Below are 22,380 nucleotides of genomic sequence, written 5' to 3'. Positions count from 1 at the left end.
CAGAGTTTAAATCTAATCTTCTGCAGAATTCAGTAGCTATTAACAACATGTAAAGTTGAGCTAACAGGGACCCCAAATCCACAAATAAATATTTGTATAGGTTAGCAATTGATCAAACTTTTTCGCTGTTGCTGATTGGGTTTTTGATTTTGGTTTCCCCCTCGCCACCACTGCTGGGTAAGGATAAATGAAGTGATACCTAAAAGTGGTTTGGAACTAACCCTGTGTTAAATATAAGTTTCTGTAGAAAGTAGGTGTTTAAAAAAAAATCCTATCTAGTCAGTTCAAGAAAGATTCTAGACTGTTCTGCTTTTTGTTCTGAAAGCTATGTTTAAGTTATAAATCTGAACTCAGATTATCTTTGGATCTGATTTTTCCTCTCTATTCTTTCAAGAAATTCTCTATGGAGTTCTAAATTAGAATTTTAATTTAGACAAAAAGGAAAAAGAACCACAGTTACCATGTTAGAAAGTTCAGAATCTGAAAGTAGCTTCTTTTCAGCTTCAAAATATGAGACAAGATCTATTTATCTACACAGGCCTTGCACTGATTTAGTAAAGACTCTATTGATATATAGGCAATGTGAATATAAAACCATGCTGTATTATAACTAATATGGTATCAGATAAAGTAACTGACAAGTAGAAACCATAAAATAATGTCACTTGTATTGTAAAATGGAAAAATTAGAAAAGCCAATTTGGTTTTAAATAACAAATGCATCATTTCTCAGAAAAAAAAATTTAGGAAAAAACACAAACTACATTTATTGTGTATGTAATGCTACAAGATAAGGTACAGTAATTCTGAAATTTTTATAATAAAAATTACACTGAAATCAGAAGAGAAATGGAAAAAACCACCTCCCACTTTTCTCCAAAGATTGTACAGATCTAAGTAGATCTACTGCTACTGAATTAGGGGACAATCATTTTGCATTTGAAAAAATGTTCCTCAAATATAACCAAGACACCCAAAAGACAGAAAGCTCATCCCTTTCTCACTTGTACTAACCTCCACCCAAAACCTCTCCACATAGCTTCTGAAGAAAATAAGTATTGTTTGTCTACGAAAATCTAAAAATTTTTGCAGAAGGTTAGTGTTGCTAGAAAAAAATTTACCAGATATAATATAAATATCAAAATATACCATATGTGAGTACTTTGGGAAATCCAAATCTCTGAAAATAAAACTTTAATACATTTGAGTTACAAGAATGGAATATCATACAAAAAATTACCTTAATAAGTTATGATGAGTTTACTTGAGAAATTAAAATAAAAGGAACATTACTCTCTCCCTTTTATGAACATGAAGAAACATACAATGAGGAAATGAAGAATAAATCTCCATCTCAAAATTAAGTTAAGATTACCTACAGTGAAGAAGCAAGTGAAAGGATCTAGAAACTAGTATTTGTGCTTGCATTTCCCTTACTTAACCAACCTTTAGCCGGTGGAAAAGGATGAGAAGGAAGTGAATCTGAACAGAGTTCCAGGGGAAACTGCAGAAGTTCTTCATTATCTGTAGAGGCTTGAGAGGCAGGAAAAGCACAAGTTAATTAGTAATGATCTCTTACTAATTTTTTAAAAATTACTCTGGGATAACATATAAATTTCCCCCCAACTCAATTAATTCTGGTTGTTTTGTCCTTGCTTTCTCCCATGGGGATCCTTCACCTGCAGACATTGAGAGTGGTTGCTATCTTCTCTGGTGGGGCTGTTGTGAGATTTAGAAAGGATAATGTATATAAATCTCTTAGCACAGTGCCTGGCAAAGAATAAGCACTCACTAATGATTATTATTATCCTACTTTTTGTACTACACTAGTTCTATGACACTTAAACCAGTTTTTATCTATCTTTTTTGATAAATATCTGAACATATAATCATTTAATATATCTATCTGACATTAATTCAATGTTATAGATGTAGGATATATTCAACTTAAAAAATTTTAGATTAATCATGAATATTTATTTAGCCAGTAAGTCATTAAACTTTAGAAAGTATACTATTTCCCTCTTCTTTTTTTTCAGAACACACAAATGGTTTCTAAGATTTTGCATTTCTTTGGAATATATTAAGCATGGTACTTCCTAAATTTTACTGGATAAAGAACAACTCTGAGAATCTGCTGAACACTATGGGACCCTTCCTGAGAAAAACCCATGGTGCTTGCTACATCAGTTGGTTCTCAGATGCCTTGAGGACCTCCCCAGAGTTCCTAGGATAGGAGCCTCTAAATTACTGCAGAACTAATGTTATACGCTAACTCTAAAAAACAGCACAATTTTCTATGTAAATAGCAGCCAAACACCTATTCATGTGTGAAAAATATCATCAGCCATATGCTTATCCACACAGTTATCTTGATAAAGAAAACAGAAAAAGTGACAGTATCTTGTCAAGAAACACGTCATTTATTTACTCTACCTATCCTCTATATTTTATCACTGAACTACAACACAGACAAACACGAACTATGCTCGCATCTACCATAGGTTTACCTCTTTGCAATGACTTCTCAGCATGTGTTTTTGTGGTCTGTAAAGCCTGATTTTTGTCAAAAGTTATTGCAACTGCTGTGACTGTAACCTAGAACCACAGAAACAATATGATTAGCAAAATAATCATTCCCCAAATAAGCTTCTTATAAATCTTTTTCAGTACCATGGAACAACTTATACAAACTGGCTAATTTGCCTTTCCTGGTTAAGATTCTCAATCAGAACTGCACATAAACTCAGACATTCAGACTACAACTAAGCCCAACATGTACACCTAAATGTAGGTATTCCAGAAAGAGCTCAAAAACCTTCTCTAAAAGATGGGGTGTGGAGAAGTCACACAGAAGCACACCTTCTAGTGTACATACACTGGAACACACATATGAGTCCACCTTCAGATAACTAGAGTTCACAAAAGTGAAACAGACAGACAAGGTCTGACTCATACTAGTACGTTTAAAAATATTTTGAAGTAAAGCAGCTTATACTTTTTTCATTATGGCAAATGTATAATATTAAAACAGACCAAAGTTATAAGTCTTCTTTAATAACAGACTGAACCTTAGTTACCTGAATTAATTCATCTTCAGGGAGAGATACTGTAAAATTTACATGGCAAAGGCAGCAGGGGATCATAGACCGTAGTTTAAAATACAGGCTCTACACAAAAGAAAATATTAGTAATATCATTTCTTTTAATTTAAAAATTTATAAAAACTGATCTTTTAATGTACATTATACTATGGCAAATAAAGTTGAGAAGATTAAAACACTTCTGTTTCGTCTATTCTTTCATTAAGAGTACATTTTTAATATCTAAGCAGACAATAAGATTTAGTCATATTTCTAAGTCATAAAAAAATAAGGTTTTTTTTAAATTTACAAATATAGATTTTTATGAAGTTTAACGCTATGAAATAACTTAAAATATATTCCTTTTATAGTGTGGCATATTAAGATGGAGAGGACGTCTTTAGCATTTTACTTGATGGCAGGTTAAGATTGATAAGTAAATAAAAATAATTCGACATACAACTGTGTAAGGTATTCCAGACAATATAAATACTTTTCTTCTTTAATTTCATGATACTGAGGAGTTTTAGCTAAAGTATAGTTAGTCAAAAGGTTCCTACCTTGAGCAAGTTTTCACAGAGATCATTAAAATTCTTATTGAGGGCTTGATTAGTTAGATTAAGGCTGCTTAATCGGATTACTCTTACTGATGTGAACATCTAAATATGGGGAGATATAATGGCATGTCATTTCATTATTCTGAACTAAATACTGTAACAGAAAATAAACAATCATAACTACTGTGGTATTTTTTTAAAAGATAAGATTTTAATTGCAGTAAAGAGGCCAAAAAGAAAACATATATTAAGAAAAAACTTGCTAAAATCACATATGCTATATTTGCTTAAAATTAAGAATAAAAGGTTTACCTGTATTTCAGATGTCCAATTATTTATACCAGGCATAATTTCTGTATTACAACTATAAAAGCCTGTCAAAATAAATTATAGGTAAAACATATGATAACATTTCATTTATTTTTGTGTTAAAGAATAACATTTTTTGGGCTTCCCTGATGACGCAGTGGTTAAGAGTCTGCCTGCCAATGCAGGGGACACGGGTTCGAGCCCTGGTCTGGGAAGATCCCACATGCTGTGGAGCAACTAAGCCCGTGCACCACAACTACTGAGCCTGCACTTTAGAGCCCGCGAGCAACAACTACTGAGTCCACGTGCCACAACTACTGAAGCCCACGCGCCTAGAGCCCGAGCTCTGCAACAAGAGAAGCCACCGCAATGAGAAGCCCACGCACTGCAACGAAGAGTAGCCCCTGCTCGCTGCAACTAGAGAAAGCCACATGCAGCAACGAAGACCCAATGCAGCCAAAAATGAATAATAAATAAATAAATTAAAAAAAAAAAAGAATAACATTTTTCAATTATTACATGAAGTTCTAACTGTAAGATCCATTCATTCTTTTTTTCTAAAACTCTATACCTCTGGGAAACTTTAGACCATGTTAATAAATTATCATGGGTTTTTTGTAATGCATAAACATAAAAGGATTAAAAATCAGTTCACCTAAGTTCTAATGTAAATATTTTTAAACGATGTGTTTTCAATCTTGGAGCAGCAAAGAACATGACAGAAGGTAACACTGATAAAGCCGTTAAAATAAAGTTAGTGCTATAATAATTATGAACTGAAATATTGATATGCAAAACTAGTCTCATCTCCAGGTAATTTTTCTCTGTTCACCTGAAGGAGGCGGAACATCAGTGAGTAGAGAATGTACGTCTTCCATAGCATCTGTGTCATCGATCTGAAAATGAAAAGATTGAACCTATCACATAAGTAGTAAATATATAATTGTTTCAAATTTTTAAAAATTGTTTTTATTATTTATTAAATAGAAAACATAAGAGTCAAGGAAAAGTAGGGCCATTTTTCCCTAAGTTAAAATATAAAACTTGAAAAAATTTTTCTAGTATCTATAAATTTTTCCACAGTAATTACAAATACTTCTAAAAGAAATATTTTACATTATAAAGTATACTGAGTTTAAAAAAAACGAGCCTTTTCTCAAGTCTTTATGAGGGCATGTTTCAAAAGATTTACAAAGATAACAAGCAATCATTATCTCTATTTATTTACATTAATAAAGTGCAATTAAAAAAAATCTTCTGACTAAATACAGAACTGCTTTAAAATAAAATTACATAGGGATAAATTTAAAGGCATGTCTTAAAAGAATAAGTACAAATTCCATTTTTCCTACATCACAATATTCTGTTGTGAATTATAAGTAATGAACATATCCAACTGGACATATATTGACATTCATCTGTACATTGGGGATCTAAGTCCTGACTTACACCCGAGATGTCAAGAACCACTTTCACTTCCACTTTGCTTTAGCCACTCACAGTCACGGTCATAACTCGACTGTGGTATTCCCCAAAACATTCTACACTCAGATCTCCAGCATTCTCCAACTATAACCCCCATCTCTCTTACTGAATCTACACCTTGCCCTCTTCTGCCCATACTCCAAGCACTTCTGTTCTCTACTTAGCCAGGATCCTTGGATCAGAAAATATGAAAAATGCTCTGGATCAAAGTGAAAATAACCCTCATCTGGAGGGTTTGTTAAACAGATTCCTGGGCCCCATCTTGAAATTTTCATTTACTAGGTCTGAAGTAGGGGCCCCAGAGCTTGCATTTCTTACAAGCTCCCAGGTGTTGCTGATGCCTCCATCACAGGGCACTTTGAGTACAACTGCTCTAAACTGTACCCTGGAACTTTTTACTCCTTAACCTTTTACCAACCTCCACTTTTCTTCTCCATTCTCAGACTGTAGAGATTATGAGAAAGAGGCACAAATTCATATAGTTTGAGTTTTCTACAAGGTAACACTCTCACCTCAGTTAAGCTTTGAGCATCTCCCACAGCTGACATCCTGATCACATTCAAGGGCACTATTCTAGACTCTTCAAACCTCCAATCCCATCCCAATACAATTCTACTGTCACCTTCCTGCTTTACTGAGATCCAGGCATCTGATTTTTTCTCTCAACTGGCACCTTACCAGAAAACATTTCTAAGTATCCTCATTTATTTTCCTTTCCTTCAATATCAAAGGAAGATCGTCTATCCTTTCAAAGCTAACCATTCTACAGGGGAGTGCATGGGAAGAAGATCTGTGAGGGCACAGGCTCCATAAACCTTTCATGTCACATTTATTCTCCAAGAAAGTTAGTTCATTCTGGATGCGTTTTTACAATGAAAATTCAATTACACCCTCTGAATTCAGTAAAAAAACACTACACTCAGAATTCACAGTGTTTATATTATTGTGTTACATGTAAAAATGTTATAATTATAGTAACATGTTATGACATATAAAGCAGGTAATAATTAGACTAAGTGAAAGAGAGAACCTTCTTATTGAAATTAATCCAAGTTTACAAAAAAAGCTCCAAAAGTTTAATATTTTAATTATATTTCAACCCAAACACTAATTTTTCCAAAACTAATTTTCCAAAACAAAGTTTTCCAAAACTTTTTTAACTTTTATTTAAACAAAAGATATATTACCAAGTTTGTTGTAATTTCTATAATAAAATATTCTTTTGATATTTTTAACAGTTGTAATGATACAAAAATATCACATCAATTTAGGACCTGACTGTAAACATATATATCTTATCTTCCAAAAACTTTAAGAAATTAGTCCAATGCAATAATACCTCCAAAACAAATGCATCTTTTTTCCCATGTGAAAGGTCCAATTCCGTAACTTCATCAGAGCTTTCTGATTGAGATCTCAAAAGTCTTGAGCGTTGTCTAGGTTCTGGAATGGGTGATCCTATAATCTCTTCAGATATCTCCTAAAAGAAATATAATTGCTTTATATCATATGACTGTCTTTTTCTGTTTTGGGGTTTTTTTGTAAACTGCAGTCATTTTTTTTTTTATTGAGGTACAACTGACATGTAACATATTAGTTTCAGGTGTTCAACATAATGATTTGATATTTGTATGCTTCAGTCTGGTTTTACATTTTTATATTAACAGAAAACTACCAGGGGGGGAGGGGAGTATGTAAAATGTATTCATAGTCCATATTTAATTATAACCTTTATGACTAATTAACCTTTTATAGAGTACATAGCTATTTCCTTTAATTGATAATAGCAACCTTCATACACTAATCCAGAAACTGTCACAGACACAGCAAGGCAACACTGACATCTAGTGTACAAAGAGGACACTACAATTAGTAGGGAATTGGCGGTCCTTCCAGCTCAGAAGGTATTTTCTACTCAGCATTTAAAAGTCCTAATAACCTATAAAGAATTAAAGATTTATGTACCCAAATAAGATTCTAATCTTTTATATCTTATGCAGTGGTAATTTTTCAAAGCCTCACATAGTAAAATGTGGAATATGATACATGTATCTATGTATGTGTATATTTATATAATATACATATTATACATGTATTTGCTATGCAACTTATTTAGTTAAATAAACTTTGATAGTTACAATAATGATCTTTTTGAGGTCAGTATAGGCTACAATCTTATATGGGTTAGTAAGCTTTTACCCATTTTTTAGCCAAAGATCACAGCTAATCAGAGGTTCTAAATATCTGCTGGCCACAAGGAATATCAAGAGAATGTGGGTATGTAAGCACAAATGTAAAAGACACAGCCTGTTGTTGGTGTAACAGAACTATCTTTAAAAAAAAAAAAAGGATTATTTTAAAAAAAGGTTTTTCAAAAATGTTTTCAATGTTCATTGCTAGGGCATACCTTGCATAAGACTGCAACCACAGTTTCATAACACAGCTACCTCTGCAGCACCTTCGCATCCATTTATCTTACTTACACTCCCCATTAACCTGCCCTAGATAAATCTGACAGGGTACCTATTACAGTGACTACAAAATGAGAAAGAAAAGACTCTGTATTCTTGAACATTTCTACCACAGATAAGCAATCTTTCTTTTTACTAAAAAAGAACATTTTAAGCCATTTCTTTAGTCATTCAACAAGTATTTATCAGGTGGCTACTACCAGGAGGAACTGGTCTAGCCATTAGGAATACAGCCCTGATGGAGCTTCATTCTATTGGGAGTATCAAGTAATAGACAAACATCAAAAACATATTTCACACACAAAGACACACAGAGATAAGAGAAACAGAAAACAATAAAACACAGAAGGAGGATAGGAAGTACCAAAAATTGACAGGAGAGTTAATTTTTTAAATAGGGTGGTCAAAGTCAGCCTCCCTAAAAAATAAGACATTTGAACATGGATGTAAAGGGAGGTGAAAGAATGAGCAATGAGGAGAGCAAATCTAGACAGTGGCAGAAAAATCTTTAAGAGAACCTAAAAATATACTAAAATCTAAATAGCAACTTATATATTCACAGTGGAGATTTATTTCACTTACCGGAGGATTGATTTCATATAATTCTTTATTCTTAGCAATCGTGTCATTTATCTTCTTCTGCATATGAGATATATGCTGCTCGTACGAGCCATCATTAGGAGTCTTCCCAGCAATCTGAATACCACCAGGCGTTGGTAAAGCTGCTAAATACACACCTGTGGCTGACTGGTAAAAATAATGGGGAAATAATCAGAAAAAAATATCTAAAGAATAATAGTCCTTAAGTTTTCATATTCAGGAATGTGGTCCTTGCCCTGGAGGAAAAAGATAATTAGCACCAGTGCTTGCATAGGACATATGTGGAAGGGCACAGAAAATCAGAACTGGTAACAGGGGTTGGTTACTTCCAGCAAGAACTGTGGGTAGGTCGGGGACAGCAGTGAAAGGATGATTTACTTTTCACTGCATACCCAACTGGACTTTAAAGTTTTTTGTTATGATTGTAAAAAACTGCACTGAAAAAAACAGCTTATAAAAATATGATTGAAAGTTGTTAAAAAGTAAATTTTTCATGAATGAGTTGTTTACATTTAAAGTGGCAAAAGTAAAAGGGAAACATGCAAAGCAAGTAAAGAAACTGAGTTCAGAAAGGATAGGAAACTTAAGATCACACTGTCAATAAATGTGGGGAAGAGACTTGAATCTGTTTCCGACTCCGAATACCAAGAACTTTCCACTATACCATCCTGCCTCCATAATCACCAAGAGAGAAAACTTGATACAGACTTATTTTAAATATTTAATTAAATAACTACTAAATTGTGAATTTGTAACAGTACTACATGCCATTAGTACTGAAAAACTATTAGGGGAAATACAAAACAAGATAAAACACACACACACACACACCTATGTGCAAATATGTTTAAATATGCTTCTGTAAGTAAAGCAAAGCAAAAAAAAAAAATGTATAAAAGTACAAACATCAAATTGTTAACATCAAAGGAGTGGAATGGAGAAAAGAGAAGACAATTCTTTTAACTCTGGATATTTGCGTATTCTGAATTGTTAGATTTGTTGTTGTTGTTATTGTTATTACACAATTGCCAATTTTGTAAAAGTCTTTCCTAGAAAGGGTATAGTACTCTATGATGAAGTCTGTGCAGCAGATGAAAGTGATCCCCAGAAGCTCTTTCTCCTGGGTTGTTCATGTGTCCATGACTGCACTCACCACCCAGTCTCAAGCTCAAGCTCAGAACACCTTCTGCGCCATAGTGCCCCATCTCTAACACTTTCCTAACTGCATTCACTAATGAGGCAACAGCCCAGAATGGCTGAGAACACAAACTCCGGAACTAGACAGGCCTGAGTTTGAAACTGAGTTCCGGTACATACAACCATATCACTTTGGACAAGTCTCAACCTATCACAGCATCCGTTTCCTCATCTTATAAAGTGAAGATAATATTACACTCTTTCTGGAGCAGCCCAGTGCCGGACACCCAGGAGGCACTCGTCGGAGATTAGCTATCATGGAGGCAACTCTTGGGACCTTGAGATTTAACTGCACAGCCTAAAACAGCACAAAGATCAAAAGCTCAAACAGTTATAATGAGTGTCACTAGTGATCAAGAAGAAAAGATTAGTAAGAATCAGAAAAGGCAGTATTTGAGGCAGGCATTGAAGAATTGTACCAGGGTCACAAACTAGTTTCCTGGGGCTCAACCATCAAAAGCGTTTGCTACAATTGGCACAATGTTCTTTAAACTTCTGAATCTAAACCAAGCTTTTAGTTCCCAAGACACCCACTAATAACTACAGTTCTGTATTCAGCCTGACTACACATTTATGTTATGCCCTCGCTAAGCCTGTGAGTTTTTAGATGGGTGAATTATAATGAACACTCTTTTCCCCAAGTTAATCTAAATATCAAGTATTTTAATATGAATCAGATTACCTTTATTAATCACTGCAAATTCCTCTTGTTAAAAAAGTGAGATTTCCTAATTAATCATCAACACAATTATCCCCTACATACAGAAATTTGCTTTTATAGAAAGAACAGATGAAGCAGGAAACAATTTAGCATTTTATCTACAAATGCATACTGAGAAAAAGAAACCAAATTCCATAAATTTGTTTTATTTATTTATTTATTTATTTATTTTGGCTGCACTGGGTCTTCGTTGCGGCATGCTGACTTTTTAGTTGTGGCATGTGGGATCTAGTTCCCCAACCAGGGATCAAACCTGGGCCCCGTGCATTGGGAGTGCGGAGTCTTACCCACTGAAGCACCACGGAAGTCCCCCATAAATTTCTTAAAATTAAATTTCTATGCATGTCTCAGAAAGATGACAGAGAATTCCAATTTGAAAAGTACTGGTGACATAGACAAAAATTCTGGCTGGCAAAGTGTGGAGAATATGAGAGAATTTCCATAAATATTTTGCAGGTATCTAGTTCTCTGGGTCTCAGCCTACTTAAAAAGGCAGTTCTCACTTTCCCCACTGCTAACTTTCTAGTCGGAACTTATTTTCTAATAAGCCAAGGTGAACATGAAGCTGAGACAAAGAGCTTTTCACTGCCTCACAGTTTATCAGCACTTCAGAAACACACGTATTTTATTGCACATTGCACTGCTGAGCACTGGTGCACATTCTCTCATGTATTGATTTTCTCCATTAAAACTAAAGATTCTTTTAGCACAGTGGTCCTCCCCCCTCAGGAGTGATTTTGTCCCCCAAAGGACATCTGGTAACGTCTGGGGACAGTTTTGGTTGTCACACTGTGGGGAAGCTGTTAGCATCTAGTGGACAGAGGCCAGGGATGCTGCTAAACATCCTACAATGAACAAGACAGCTCAATATAACGGAGTTATCCAGCCCCAAATGTCAATAGTGCCAAGAAGGAGAAACCCTGTTTTAGCAACGTACAAACAATAATAAAGTTCAGAACAGTGGTGGCCAACTACAAAACAAACTATACATGGCAATTCTTAGAAATCTGACCATAGAAATTATGATCAGAATACAAAAATATAATAATAGTATAATATAAATAAATTTATATAATAATTTATTAATTTAATTTCAAATAATAATCTTATAAATATAAAAACATTTGAAAGCCTATCACTAGATTTTTTTTTACTTCTTATAATGTCCCTAAAGCCTTAAAAGCCTTAATGCCAGATCTTTAGATAAGTCTTTTTAGAAGACTCTTTGAATCACATAAAACAGAATCTACAACTACAGGAATCACAAAACAAAACCAAAACATCGAAACTCACCGCTAAGCCCATCAACATATTTTCACCCACTGAGATCTGAATTCTCAGTCCAAATAAAGCGTTCATTCCTTTGAGTTTTAGTTTATTCATTAGCTGAGTATGCACTTCATATTCCATAAATGGCAACAGATTACTGATAGCTGTGGCATTTGCTTCTGCTTGTGCCTTCTTTTTTAAGCGACACAACCTGTTAAGGAAAATAATTTAGTCAGTGGAGAGTGTTCTTGGTACAATCTTAAGAAATGTCCAATTTTTTTAACGTTTCTAAAAGTGTTCTTGATAAAACATTTAATTGTTTCAAACGGACTTCTTAAGTTTTATCAATAATCTTTTCTGCCATTTTTTTCACTGTACATACTTTTGCTAAAAGTCCTATTTGAATAAAAAGGAAAAAAAATCTCAAAATCTCTGGAAATGAAATAAATACTGATCAAAATCACTAGAGAATATAATTTTGCATCTTAGGTTTCATAACTCCCTGTGATCATATAATGGGTGGATAGCAAAGGAAAAAACTTAATTTACTCATTAAAAGAATACAAAGCCTACTTGAGTATACATCATGTGCCAGGCACTGTTCTAGGTGGTGAGCACTGATCAATGAATAAAACACAAAGGCACTGATCAATGAATAAAACACCAAGTCCCTGTTCATGCTTATATTCCAGTGGGGGCAGAGGGGAGGGGAGTAGGAATAAACAAAGAAACAAGGCAAGCACAGATAATGCTTAAGAATCCAGTCTGTGCAGAAAATAAACCAGGTGAAGAAAAGTGAGAATAACTCGACATAAGGCCTCACAGCAGAGATGACACCTGAACTGGGATCTTAAAAGCACGATGGAATTGGGAGCGCTGGAAAAAGACAATGACGGAATGGAGCTGGCATATTAGAAGAACCAAAAGGAGACCACTGTAGGTCAAGTGAAGTGAGCAAGGGTGAGGGTAGCACAGATGAGGGTGCAGTTAAGCATGGGCATGAGCATGTTAGGGGCTTCGGGTCATGGTAAGGAGTTTGATTTTATTCTGCCAGCAATGGGAACCCCCACATAGCTTTTACGTAGTAACATGATCCAAAGTATATTTTAGGACATCGTTTATACTGCTACACAGAGAATGGAGTAAAGATAAGAGAACTGATGTGGGGATGGCAGACAAGAGGCTTAAATTTAGGTAAGAGACAATGAGAGCTTGGACTAAAAAAGGTAGCTGTGAAGATGAAGGAAAGATCCCCAAACTGGCAAGCCAGGCTATTGTTCTCAAACTCTACCTTGCATCAGAACCACCTGGAGGGCTTGTTAAAAAACAATTACCATCCCCAGAGTTTCCGATTCAACAGGTCTGGCATGTGACCTGAGAATTTGCATCTCTATACGGTCCCCCAAAGATGGTGATGCTATTGGTCTAGGTACCACACTCTGAGAACTGCTGATGAAGACTAATCCCCTCTTACCTAAAACAGAAAAAAAAAAACTGAATAAACTATATCTTTAAAAATCTACCTAAAAGCATCACAGGACCAGGGCAAGGAGCAATGCAGGGTACAAACATAAGGAGGTAGCATAAGGAAATTCTTTTGTGGTGGTGGGACAGTTCTGTATCTTGACTGTGGTGGTGGTTTACACAAATCTATTTGTGGGATAAAACTGCATAGACCTATACATATATACACAAATACATAAATGAATGCAAGTTTAAAAAAGTGTAAAACTGAATAAGGTCTGTAGCATAGTTAACAGTATTATAACAATGTCAATTTCCCAGTTGATACTATACTACAGCTGTATGAGATGTCACCAACGGGGGAAGCTAGCTGAAGGGTACACAGGACTCTATACTATTTTTGCAACTTTCTGTGAGTCAAAGCAAGTAAAACACAATGAACAATAACCAGCAGAAACAACAGAAAAAAAAGATTTTAGATATTAAAATCATCAGTTACAGAATCAATCATAGACTATAGTATATGATATATTTGAAAAAGAACAAAATAAAACTTCTGGGAATAAAAACAGATTATCAAAAATTTAAAAACCCAATTATTAGGTGTAATAGCATACTAAAGACAGCTGAAGAGAAAATTAAAGAATTTAAAGATAAATAAGAAAATATCCAAAATATAACATAAAGAAACAAAAAGATTAAAAAACATAAGACAAGAAAACAACAGACATAGAGGAGGCAGTGAGAAAGTCTAACATACTTTTAATTGGAGTATCAAGAAGAGAGAACAGATGAAACACAGAACTAATCTAAAAATTTTTTTAAATTCATGAAAGACACCAATCTACAGATTCAAGAAGCCCAAGGTATAACAATTAGGATAAAGAGAACTCCATACCTAACACTTCATAGGGAAACTGCAGAAAACCAAAGACAAATAAAATAGCTCACACACAGCCTGAGGGGAAAACATAGACAAAGTTCAAAGGAATAACATTTAGTCTAATAGGTTATTTCTCAACAGTCGCAATGAAAGCCAGAAGGCAGTGGAAGGGTATCTTCAGTGTGCTTAAAGAAAATAACTGCCAGCCCAAAATATCTTTTAAAGATAAAATAGACTCATTTTCAGACAAGTAAAAATAGACAGTTCACCACCAGCAGATCCACCAAAAAAAATACTCAAGGAGATAACTCAAGCAAAAGAAAAACAATCCTAAAAAAAAAAAAAAAAAAAAAGAAAAGCAATCCTAAATGGAAGGTCTAAGATGCAACAGGGAATGAAAGCAAAAGTAAATGGATTAGAAACATATTTTAGAAGAAGATGTAACATGCCTTTGTAATAACTTTGATATGGGGAGGTAGAATACCATATCTGGAAGAAAGAACTGGATAGAGCAAGTATCACTTATTAAAACAGAAAAGACCAATATGAAAGAAATGGAGAAAATCAGCAGTTCAATTTGGAACAAGTATGAGATGCCTAAGGAAATGATGTGTAAAGCAGATAGGAAAGTATATGGGTCTGAAACTCAGAAGAAAGTTCTGGACTAGACCTATAAATTTGGGAGTCCTAGACTTACAGACAGCATACAGACTTATAGGAGTTGATGAGTTCAACTAGGGAGAAAGCTTTGAAAGGGGGTCCAAACTCACGGCTCTCAAGGAACAAGAAATGAGGAGGAATCAACAAGGAGACTGAAGACTATACATAAAGGTAGGAAAAAGGAGGAGGTGTGGCATTGTGAAGTCAAAAGTTTCAAGAAGGAGAAAATGATCAAGTGTGTGATTATTGCTGAGATGTTAAGTAAAATGAGGACAGAAATGCTCAATGGATTTGGTAGCCTGGCAGTTGTTGGTGACCTAAATAGCTGCAGCTGTTTCCTGTGTGCCAACCACAATTTAGCATTTCCTATTCCAGTACACTTTAAAAGGAACTCTTAACAGCTAACTGAAGTTGTAAAGGAAACACCACATAGCACTGTTCTTAAGAAGACGAAAAAGTCAGTTTCCACAATGTATTAGATACTTAATGTCATTAAAGTATACTGAGTCACACCCCCAGCCTGCAACAGGTTAATTAATAATCCTCATAATAATACACATTTGTACAGAATTTCAATGTTTAAAACTGCTTTTGCATATAAACTTATCTGAGTTTCATAAAGAGGATATTTTTCCTCCATATTTTCCATACAGTAAAATAAGAGGTTCAGATAGAATTGCCAAGCCTGCCCAGGATCACACAGGTAGGAAGGAGCAGATATTTGAAAATACGTCTATTTGACTCCATACCCTATACTCCTTCAAGGACCCCAAATACCGTCTTCACAAACATACCTTGCTTGAATGAGACAACCTTTTCCAATAACTGCTGCATCCATTGGGAGGTCTATAGTTGTAAAGAGAACATCGGGAACTTTTTGTTTCCTGCAGTTATAGCAATATGTGAGATGAGCTGGAAATGGCATATTCAGTTCATCATATGGTATATGGCAAAATCCACAGCCTGCAGGCAAATTTTCTTCTAGCCTATTAAGAATACATTAAGAAAAAAAAGGTATTCTTGAAAATTCTATGCATTTTTTCAAAAACATATATTACATATCCAGTACTAGTATACAAACTACACCACAACTTCGACCATAGTAAGTACCACTATGACTGATAAGAAATGACCAGGAAATCAGAACCATGCACTGTGCTATGAAAGAAGAGGCTTATACAAGTAGTCATTTTGCATCAATTCTTATGTCTGATGACTTATCACCTGACAAAAACCACTATCATTCCAATGGTTTTTCCTTTGGGATACAACATAAAAACAAATGGCTAGACAATAAGCGTGACATTTTTCTACTGTGTGACAAAGATAACACAAATAAAATTACAAAATAATTCCTAAGAAAAAAAACTTTTTAACCAACCTAACAATTTGAAAAAAATCTATGGTTAAAAACAAATCTATTTAAGAGGAAAAAATGTAAGTTAAAGCTAGGCATACTCTAAAGTTCCTAATTTATGATGACTGTTTTAGCATTTCTGCGAAACCAAAACACCGGTGTTTCAGAAATGAATATCCATCATACATAAAGCACAAATGAACAACCCACAACCTCCCCATTCATTGTAAAATGTCTGTTGTACTGTGCTGTTTATGAAATCATTTTAGAATGATTAAGTATTTACTCAGTCATTAAATATGAGGAAATGAGGAGAACAGGAAGGGAAACAGAGGGAAGCTCCATGGAGAAATCCCAGCTTTCACACAGCCACATCTTCTATGGCTCTGGTAAGATGTGGGTTCTCAAATCCCTTTCATCTAAAGCAACCCTTTAAAAGTTGAAATTTGGCAAGTAGACACATTAAAAAGGGAAAAGAAAACTCATACAACACCTACCAGGAGTCAGGCTTTCTGTAGATTCTTTGTATACATTATTTCACTGAATTTTCACAATAACCCTCTAAATCAAATTAAGTTTCTCCCAGATATTATTCTTTTATTGTTGAGATGGCATTCTCGCCTATTAGAAGTAACAGGGGAATCAGACAGATCTGGGCAGAGCTGTGTGATGCTGAGCAAGTCATTTAACCTCTCAGAGCCTCCTCTATAAAACTGCAACAACACTATCTACCTAGAAAGGGTCTTTTTTGTTTTTTTGAAGATTAAGTAAGAAAACTATAGCTAAATACTCACCCCCTGTAATATAACACCCAACAGAGGGCAACAAAAACTAGTTCCACTTGGCCTGAAACCAAGCTGAGATATTAAGTAACTTGCTCAGTCACACTAAGTACTAAGTAGCAGACCTCAGATTTTTATGCCAGTTTGTTTGAATCCAAAGCCCATGTGTTAAAAGGGGACACAGAAAGATGAAAACTGGGGCAATTTTTAACTAAACACCTCACAGAAATTTGAACATAAGTGGTGTAACATCATAAGGCATAAAAGATAAAAGTGCTAAAATTTATGAAAGCATTTGAAATATGAAATGTACAAAAGGCATTATCTTTGAATACTCATACCCTAGGGAATTTTTTTCTTCCTTCTACTCTCCTACATTTTTCAAATTTTCTCTAGTAAGCACTAATAATTTCATAGCAGAAAGAAAAAGACATTTTCCTCTTTTACAAATAGGGATGGTATCTGTTGCATCAGACTGCCATTCAAGAGAGCTCACTGTGTCCATCCAAGCCACAATACCGAAACAACCAAGCCAGATGGGAAAGGTTATTTGTTTAATTAGGCTCCTATCTAGTGAACAATGGAATCTATTGCCACAGGCGAGAACTATATGACAGCACTGGGACAACTCAATGGCAAAGTCAGTTTTCTCAAAGGAATATTCCAATTGCTCAATATACTTCAAAATGTCCCACCTCCACTTTCCTATTTACCATGACTTTTAATGCTCAGAAATATATTATGGTCAAAATTCATTTTTAATACTGACAAAAGAATAAACTGACCAAGGTCTTCTGTGTGCCTACCAGAGCTAGCATATCTTTCTTTGCTATACAGAGACTTGCAAATTTATACTAAATTTGATCACATACAGAATTTTTTTTGCTTTCTTCCTTAATATACACTAATACATTAATACTGGGGGAAAATAAATATGCATAGTGTGGGGCAAGGTGTATTTAAAATTTATATTATTTGGGAAAACTCTGGTACCAAACTAATAGTTTTTTGTATATATATTTGATAACTTCATCGTTTTATGGAAAATACTTATGACATTTATGGAAGCTAACAGATTAAAGGGACCAATAATCAAATAAAACAAAAAGTAATCTCATTTTACCTAATGCTTTCATTTTTACTTTCTCTTTCACATATATTAAAGTTATATTTCATGAAGCTTTTATAACAAAATTGAAGCTTTTATACGTAATTTTCGGATAACATAGTGTTTTGATTGTTTTGTAAATTAAGAATTTTATGAAAATTGTTTCATGACCTTTTCCTGTTTTGGAGGTAAGAGAAAGGAAAAGGAAAGGAAGAGAAAACTCAAATAAAATAAATTATTTCTACACTGTAGCAAACAAAAAAATGTATACTTGAAATCCTTCGATTGGTAATCATATGTGTCATTTATCAAGATATTAGAAATAATGATGTGTCATACAGTGCAGAACCCAACACTTCTTTGTTGCTATGGATTAAGTAAAAATCAGTAAAGTGCCTGGTCCTGATTTCAAAACTGCACGCCTGTAACCCACCCTCATAGAGAAGGACTAGCCCAGCTCTGAGAGGAAGAAAGTCAACCTCTCCCTTCTCTGCCCTTAAGGAAAATAAGCCAGGCTGTCATGACAACCTCGGTTCCAAACAGCCCTCCACGGTGCCATCCTGCAGAAATCTAGGGTTCAGTACAGCTGCCGTGCCGGATGCAGATAAAATACAGACCTCTTCACTACAAAAGAAAAAAACATAAACAAGTTAACATTTTCAGGGAATCTAACTTTGGAAAATGTTAAATATCAAAGTGATTACAAGGGTGACAATTTAAATTTAAAGTTAGACTCTACTAAATATTAATATCACAGGATTACCTCCTAAACCTAGAATAGAAAACAGAAGTAATGTTGTTAAAATGGAAAGGATAAGAATTCTTTCTTATTTAAAAATTGTAAAAGATAAAGCATAATATTAATGACAATTGATTCATTTTATTTGTTTTTTGTTTGTTTTTTATTTTTTTATTTTTTCATGGAAAGGCATTTTATTTTAAATATAGCAGTGTGATTCCTTTAAAATATGGTAAAGCTGATAAAGACTGGAATGTTTCAAAATAAAGGTAGTGATAAACTATATTGCTGAATCCAGTAATAACCCATCAAACTGTATTAAAATACTCTTTAAGTGTATATTGAATTTTATTAAAATTATTCTAAAAGCACAACTATGTAAATATCTATATTGTTATAGCTTAATTCAAACTTAATAATAAAAAGATATCTGAAACAAATAAAATACAAAATAAACTAAACAGAGCTTATGCTACATCATTATATGTATGATAAAAACTGATTTTCAAAAGAATTCTTTGAAACTCTTGATTACATACCACCCAGCTTGAAAAAAAATTAAACCATCAACATAATTATTGAATGAGATCACCCAAAGCTAATGAGAAAAGTAGCAGCCTAGGGACGAAATGCTGGAAACAAAGAGTAAATGGACCAGAAGAAAGGATATAAAAGAAATGGTCACTTGATCTGTAAGAGGCCAGGCTTACAATGTTTAAGTGGGCACTGAGAACGTCAGAAAAAGTAACGGGGAGCCACAGAAGGCGCCAAATCAAGGAGCTGCAAGAGCAGGCGTGCATTTCAAGGTATGCGTTGCAGGGAACTGAATCCAATAATAGTAAGTAGGACGGGTTAGAACAGAAAAAACTAGTAAAGACAGGATTTAAAGACAAAGATATTTTGAGGTCTAGAGGGAAAAGAGAAGTTTGTATCAGGTGAACGCAAACTTCTAATAATTAATTGAACTCATTTCTATAGGCTCCTGCAACTGTGATTTATCTCCAGCCACTGATCTACACCTCTGGCCTTCTCCACATGCTAGTCTTTTCGCCTTGAAGACCCTCCCTATGCCTTTTCTCTTCATTGATATAGCTCATGCTCATCTCCCAAGATTCAGTTCAAGCTTCAGTTACTTCATTAACACTTTCTTCCAATCCTACTTCTAACCTCCAGCCTTCTGAGATCCTAAAGCATCCTAGGATGTCTCTATCATAAAATATATTATACTTGTCATAATTCTCCAGGAGAATGTGAATCTGGTGGCAAGAACTATGTCTTTTAAAACCATATCCCTAAGACCGGAGAGTGCATGACACGAAATCCATGAATAAGCAAGACTACCTACTGGGGAGTAAGGCAGGATAAGCATAACAAAGTTAGTAGTTTAACAAAAGTAGAACAGCTACTATGGGAATACAGCAGTTCAAGGGTATAATACGTGGTGTGCAAAGGAAAAGAAAGGGTCCTCAGAAGATGAAATAGCATGGCTCTGTAACATCCTCATTTACTACAGTCTAATCATTTTTTCTCTAACAAAAATGATCGCCACCACCACAAGAGAGTTATCCATGTAATAGCTAGCAGTAAGAATTATCCAACACAAGGTGGAAAAATAAGACAGCAGAAGGTCAAACAGTTTCTAGATGATATCCACTACAAACTTCTGAACGAGTGGAAAGTAGGGTTCAAGGATGGCAGATAGCAAGTAAAGTCAGAACCTATGTAAGGAACTGGGAAAACTCTTGGTTAGGATAAGGGTCAAAACAAACTAGGTGTAAATGAGCAAATGGGATGGGTGGAAAATATTAAGTTGTGATCCAAGAGGGAAATTTTATGGTTTCAAATTTTTAAAGAGAAGCAGTTTCAAGCGACAATGAGGTCCAAAATAAGGCTGAAAGTCACGTGGGGATAGAGGATTTGAGAATGAGAAAGTACAATGCCAGGCTGTTAGAAGGGAGATAACCTTGTTTAACTGGAGGAGATGGGCCAAGCAGTAATGAACAAGGCAGAAGAAAGTTTTGGAGGTAGAAAATTCTGAACTGTGGAATGGCATGGACTTTAAAGGAGGAGAGGCTCTCCAAATGAAAGGTAGAAGAAAAGTGGATTGAGAACTAAAAGTATGGAAGTCCCTTCCTAACTGGGTAGAGTTAGAAAGGATGATTTGTTGGCAGGAGAAAGTTAAGTTACAGTTAGTAAAAGAAGGCAGAAAGAGTTTACAATGAACTTTAAAGACACATGGCAAGTTCATTTACAATAGATCAAGGGTTCCAAAATCCCAGAGGAGTTAGTGGAGTCACAAACTGGAGTAAAGTAGGCCTAGAGTTAATACTTGCTATGTGCCAGTATTATATTCTCATTTAATCCCTCAATAACCTTAACTGATAGGCAGTTATCATCTCCACTTCAGTGTGCAAACTGAGGTTCACAGGAGTAGAGTAACTTTCCCAAAGTTTCACATTAATTAAGTAGTAACAATGGCGTATGAACCTCGGTGTGATGTACTCTAAAAAAGCCCATGCTCCTGGACCACTCCACTATTCTTCTTTTCCCTGTATCTGCATAAAGCTTTCCCCCTTTCAGATGACAATCTGTAACTTACAGCATCTACAAAATCAAGTTGTTTTCATTTACCAAATGCTAGTTGATTCACTGTAGCCCACTACAGCATGACAGCCTAATGCTTTGGCATGTGATTTTATTTCTTGTCTGATTTCTGCCCACCATGCATCTCGAGTTTCTGGTTCATCTGAAAAATAAATTTTAAATCAGTTCACTACTCAATAGCACATTGTCTATTTGAACAAGAAATGTTTAAAATAAGCATGCTCTGGAAGGCAAAGAAGTACTATTCTACAACAGTTTTTAAAACTTCACATCTTTAAAATGCTACTTCTCAAAAAGCTTATTAACATTTTAATTTAATGCTACTTCTCAAAAAGTTTAACATCTTAAACTCGATTGCTAGAAGATAAACCACCTAGTTCTATTTGCTTTATTACTTTAAGGGACATCTATAGGGATGTATTTTATTAGATACAACTTGAAAGGTAGACCCAGAGTTTCCAGATTCCAATCTTAACCTAAAAGGACATCCTATGTCTCACCTCACTGAGTGGATACCTTATGAGTCATATCCATAAATTTAACTTAAATTCTGATTTCATTTCCTGGTACCTATTTTTTATAATGCGCTATGTTCTGGGTTCTTTCCAAGGCAAAGATTTGTCAATGTTAAAAAGCAGAAAGCCATCTGTAGCCATTCTTATAAAGAGATGTGGGTCCTGAAGCAAAGTGGCAAGAAATAAAGGGACTGGCCAATGCAAAATAAGGAAAGCAAATACATTTAAAAGATTAATACAAAGAATCTGGTTAATGTATATAAGGACAAATTTCGGATAGAACACTGTAACTCCATAAATGGCTCTGTCATTAAGAAAATGCTTTAGAATCACAGAATTGCATTCTATTACCATAGAGGAGTCCAATATTGCTTGTAATGGAGCATTATAGATGGAGCATCTGTCACACATACTTCCTAATCACTTGCATTTAGCTACTGGTGAACAGCAGCTGCATATATAGTAACTTTTTAAGTGCAAAGATGTTAAAAACAGAAACGGTCTGTAATCAGCATATCCTAATTTGTTTCTTTTTGTGGCAATTCCGTTTGGGAACAATTTGGAATAGAAAAAACA

General features: G+C 34.7%; 1 protein-coding gene across 6 annotated transcripts in view; it reads right to left on the bottom strand.

Annotated features, from left to right (window-relative positions):
- Positions 1 to 22,380, bottom strand: part of C2CD5 (C2 calcium dependent domain containing 5) — an 81,115-nt gene that overhangs the window by 14,358 nt on the left and 44,377 nt on the right. For 4 of the 6 annotated variants that reach the window (XM_061204486.1, XM_061204489.1, XM_061204490.1 and 1 more), the window contains exons 11-22: positions 21,317 to 21,431; positions 18,475 to 18,570; positions 15,494 to 15,685; positions 11,717 to 11,903; positions 8,488 to 8,652; positions 6,774 to 6,914; positions 4,782 to 4,845; positions 3,953 to 4,014; positions 3,644 to 3,742; positions 3,081 to 3,170; positions 2,511 to 2,598; positions 1,447 to 1,533 (exon numbers count right to left, since the gene is read on the bottom strand). In XM_061204486.1, the coding sequence (XP_061060469.1) occupies positions 1,447 to 1,533; positions 2,511 to 2,598; positions 3,081 to 3,170; positions 3,644 to 3,742; positions 3,953 to 4,014; positions 4,782 to 4,845; positions 6,774 to 6,914; positions 8,488 to 8,652; positions 11,717 to 11,903; positions 15,494 to 15,685; positions 18,475 to 18,570; positions 21,317 to 21,431 (1,386 nt within the window). The remainder of the gene's footprint in view (positions 1 to 1,446; positions 1,534 to 2,510; positions 2,599 to 3,080; positions 3,171 to 3,643; positions 3,743 to 3,952; positions 4,015 to 4,781; positions 4,846 to 6,773; positions 6,915 to 8,487; positions 8,653 to 11,716; positions 11,904 to 15,493; positions 15,686 to 18,474; positions 18,571 to 21,316; positions 21,432 to 22,380) is intronic. The other 2 variants (XM_061204487.1, XM_061204488.1) reach the window with 2 other exon arrangements.

Source organism: Eubalaena glacialis, chromosome 11 (genome assembly GCF_028564815.1).
Source record: "Eubalaena glacialis isolate mEubGla1 chromosome 11, mEubGla1.1.hap2.+ XY, whole genome shotgun sequence".
NCBI classification, from domain to species: domain Eukaryota; kingdom Metazoa; phylum Chordata; class Mammalia; order Artiodactyla; family Balaenidae; genus Eubalaena; species Eubalaena glacialis.
Note: the sequence above shows the minus strand (reverse complement) of the source record. Positions and strands in the feature narration are given on the sequence as shown.